This window comes from Mizuhopecten yessoensis, unplaced genomic scaffold (assembly GCF_002113885.1).
Source record: "Mizuhopecten yessoensis strain PY_sf001 unplaced genomic scaffold, ASM211388v2 scaffold10491, whole genome shotgun sequence".
In the NCBI taxonomy this organism is placed as follows: Eukaryota; Metazoa; Mollusca; class Bivalvia; order Pectinida; family Pectinidae; genus Mizuhopecten; species Mizuhopecten yessoensis.
In genome coordinates this window covers 163,183-166,444 of record NW_018408573.1, presented here as the reverse complement: position 1 = coordinate 166,444, position 3,262 = coordinate 163,183, and the positions used below count along the sequence as shown (strand labels likewise).

The 3,262-nt window shown below is 41.2% G+C and overlaps 1 protein-coding gene across 1 annotated transcript; it reads right to left on the bottom strand.

The window, feature by feature from the left end:
• Nucleotides 1-1,356: 1,356 nt before the first annotated feature.
• LOC110460856 (trichohyalin-like) lies at nt 1,357-2,874 on the bottom strand. Its single transcript, XM_021514047.1, has one exon. The coding sequence runs from the start codon at nt 2,872-2,874 to the stop codon at nt 1,357-1,359; it is 1,518 nt and encodes a 505-aa protein (XP_021369722.1).
• Nucleotides 2,875-3,262: the final 388 nt, after the last annotated feature.

Sequence of the window (3,262 nt, the reverse complement as noted above, 5' to 3'; positions counted from 1 at the left end):
TTTTGACTCTTTGTAAAACAAAATGGTGTGAACATTATTGAAACAAGCCTACAAGTATTTAACTAGGTATATAATAAATTGAATATCTAATTCTGATTGATAACAAATTGAAAAATATGCTTAGCGGTTACATCATATTGTTAAACCAATAATTATTTTATTTGATATGTATTTAAAAATGTGTGTGATATGTTTCAGCAAACATAAAAAACAAGATAGCGTCTATAGTTAACACAAATTTTACACGATTTTAAAGAGGATGCATTTGTCCAACTAGTAAATGTCCAGTAATACAAATGTGTTTGTTGAATTATCATGAAAACCTTTTAAAGATAATGAATTGTGTTGTTTCACTTTAGTTTTTAATTCACCTGAGCTTTGACATTTTCAATTTTTTCTCAAGAATCAGTGAATGGATTTTTTTTTTAAATTTGTCACAATTATCCTTGGTAGACGAGGCTACAAAATTGTAAAATTGGGATTCCTACCCCAACTCCTGGGGCCAGGGCCCCAAAGGGAAAATATTTCAAAAATCTTCTTCTCCAGACTCAGAGGTACGACATTTAATTTCAGTGCATAATCACAAAGATCATCAGGGGCTTTATTCAAATAGTAAATTTCAGGACCCCCGAGGTATCCGTTCTCCCTTGTAGGAGGGGGAGGGGGGAGGGTAAGTTTACTATAGTTTATATAGGGAAATAACACTTTTGGGTATATTTTATCCATTTTCACCAGAAAATTACTCAAACTTAGTCAGAATCATTTGTTGTGAATGAGGGTATTACATTGTAAAATTAAGATTCCTGCCCGATCCCCAGGGGCTAGGTCGGGGCCCCGAAGGGAATATTTACCAATATTTTCAAATTCTTATCCTTTGATGACATGACAAGTATTTTATTTCAATTAGTTTACATGCTGATTTCAACATCACATCTAAACAATAAAATAAAGCTACCAGTACCTATGATATAACTCAGGTGACCGCTAAGGCCCTTGGGCCTCTTGTGACAGATATTCAGCAATGCGTTTGATTATTTTGTAACTATTGGTCACTCGAATGCATTTATTTGTTTTCTCTCCCAAAACAAGCTTGAGCCCATCTTCCCCGTTTCTATTGTATATACATACTATATGGTGATAACCGAGTCCAGAAGCTGCTATTATCCCCGCCATTGATGATGTTAAAACTTTTTCTAGATGGCAACAGTTTTTCTCTAAATTGTTTTTGTACAACAGCTTGCTTACAACAAGCAATTGAAAAACTATAATGTAGCTGTTTCAACGTTGGTATTTTTAATGAACTTACTAGTTCCTGTAACATTTTTACATCTTCTAATGCATCATGCATAAAACATTTCAATTGCGTTGTTTTGAGTACGACCGCTCTCTGTCATCGTAGCGTTTACGGCGTTGTTTCGAGTACGACCGCTCTCTGTCATGGTAGCGTTTACTGCGTTGTTTCGAGTACGACCGCTCTCCGTCATCGTAGCATTTACTGCGTTGTTTCGAGTACGGCCGCTCTCTGTCATCGTAGCGTTTACTGCGTTGTTTCGAGTGCGACCGCTCTCTGTCATCGTAGCGTTTACTGCGTTGCTTCGAGTACGACCGCTCTCTGTCATCGTAGCGTTTACTACGTTGTTTTGAGTACGACCGCTCTCTGTCATCGTAGCATTTACTGCGTTGTTTCGAGTACGGCCGCTCTCTGTCATCGTAGCGTTTACTGCGTTGCTTCGAGTACGACCGCTCTCTGTCATCGTAGCGTTTACGGCGTTGTTTCGAGTACGACCGCTCTCTGTCATCGTAGCGTTTACGGCGTTGTTTCGAGTACGACCGCTCTCTGTCATCGTAGGGGGTACTGCGTTGTTTCGAGTACGACCGCTCTCTTTCATCGTAGCATTTACTGCGTTGTTTCGAGTACGACCGCTCTCCGTCATCGTAGCATTTACTGCGTTGTTTCGAGTACGACCGCTCTCTTTCATCGTAGCATTTACTGCGTTGTTTCGAGTACGACCGCTCTCTTTCATCGTAGCATTTACTGCGTTGTTTCGAGTACGACCGCTCTCTGTCATCGTAGCGTTTACGGCGTTGTTTCGAGTACGACCGCTCTCTGTCATCGTAGAGTTTACTGCGTTGTTTCGAGTACGACCGCTCTCCGTCATCGTAGCATTTACTGCGTTGTTTCGAGTACGACCGCTCTCTGTCATCGTAGGGGGTACTGCGTTGTTTCGAGTACGACCGCTCTCTGTCATCGTAGCGTTTACGGCGTTGTTTCGAGTACGACCGCTCTCTGTCATCGTAGGGGGTACTGCGTTGTTTCGAGTACGACCGCTCTCTGTCATGGTAGCGTTTACTGCGTTGTTTCGAGTACGACCTCTCTCTGTAATCGTAGCGTTTACTGCGTTGTTTCGAGTACGCCCGCTCTCTGTCATCGTAGCGTTTACTGCGTTGTTTTGAGTACGACCGCTCTATGTCATCGTAGCGTTTACTGCGTTGTTTCGAGTACGACCGCTGTCTGTCATCGTAGCGTTTACTGCGTTGTTTCGAGTGCGACCGCTCTCTGTCATCGTAGCGTTTACTGCGGTGTTTTGAGTACGACCGCTCTCTGTCATCGTAGCGTTTACGGCGTTGTTTCGAGTACGACCGCTCTCTGTCATGGTAGCGTTTACTGCGTTGTTTCGAGTACGACCTCTCTCTGTCATCGTAGCGTTTACTGCGTTGTTTCGAGTGCGACCGCTCTCTGTCATCGTAGCGTTTACTGCGGTGTTTTGAGTACGACCGCTCTCTGTCATCGTAGCATTTACTGCGTTGTTTCGAGTACGACCGCTCTCTGTCATCGTAGCATTTCCTAGAGTTTTTACATTTCGGAATACACATATTTCACCTTTGTTTTAGACGAAAAATATATATGACGTTTTACAAGGCTAAGTGATGAAAGCAAACTTATCCCAATGCTGGAAAGTATCAAAGCAGATAGGAAAAGAAGGCATTAATCAATAATAACGTCCTGTACAACAAGATTTCAAAACACTGAATATCACACATACAATAACAATGATGAGATAGGAATAACAAACACATATCAAAGAATAAAAATGACAAGTTTTACAATAAGGACAACCAAACACGGAACAGAAAAAATCATGTTTTGGTAATCGGAGAAACAAAGCATTGAATTGGAAAAACAAGCATACTTAATAAAAATAGTATCTTAATATTACCAAATTACAAGGTGCACTCACTTGTGTGTGTTACGTTAGTTTTA

Coding starts and splice junctions, on each gene's coding strand:
- LOC110460856 (XM_021514047.1), bottom strand. CDS start 2,874: ATGTGTATTCCGAAATGTAAAAACTCTAGGAAATGCTACGATGACAGA.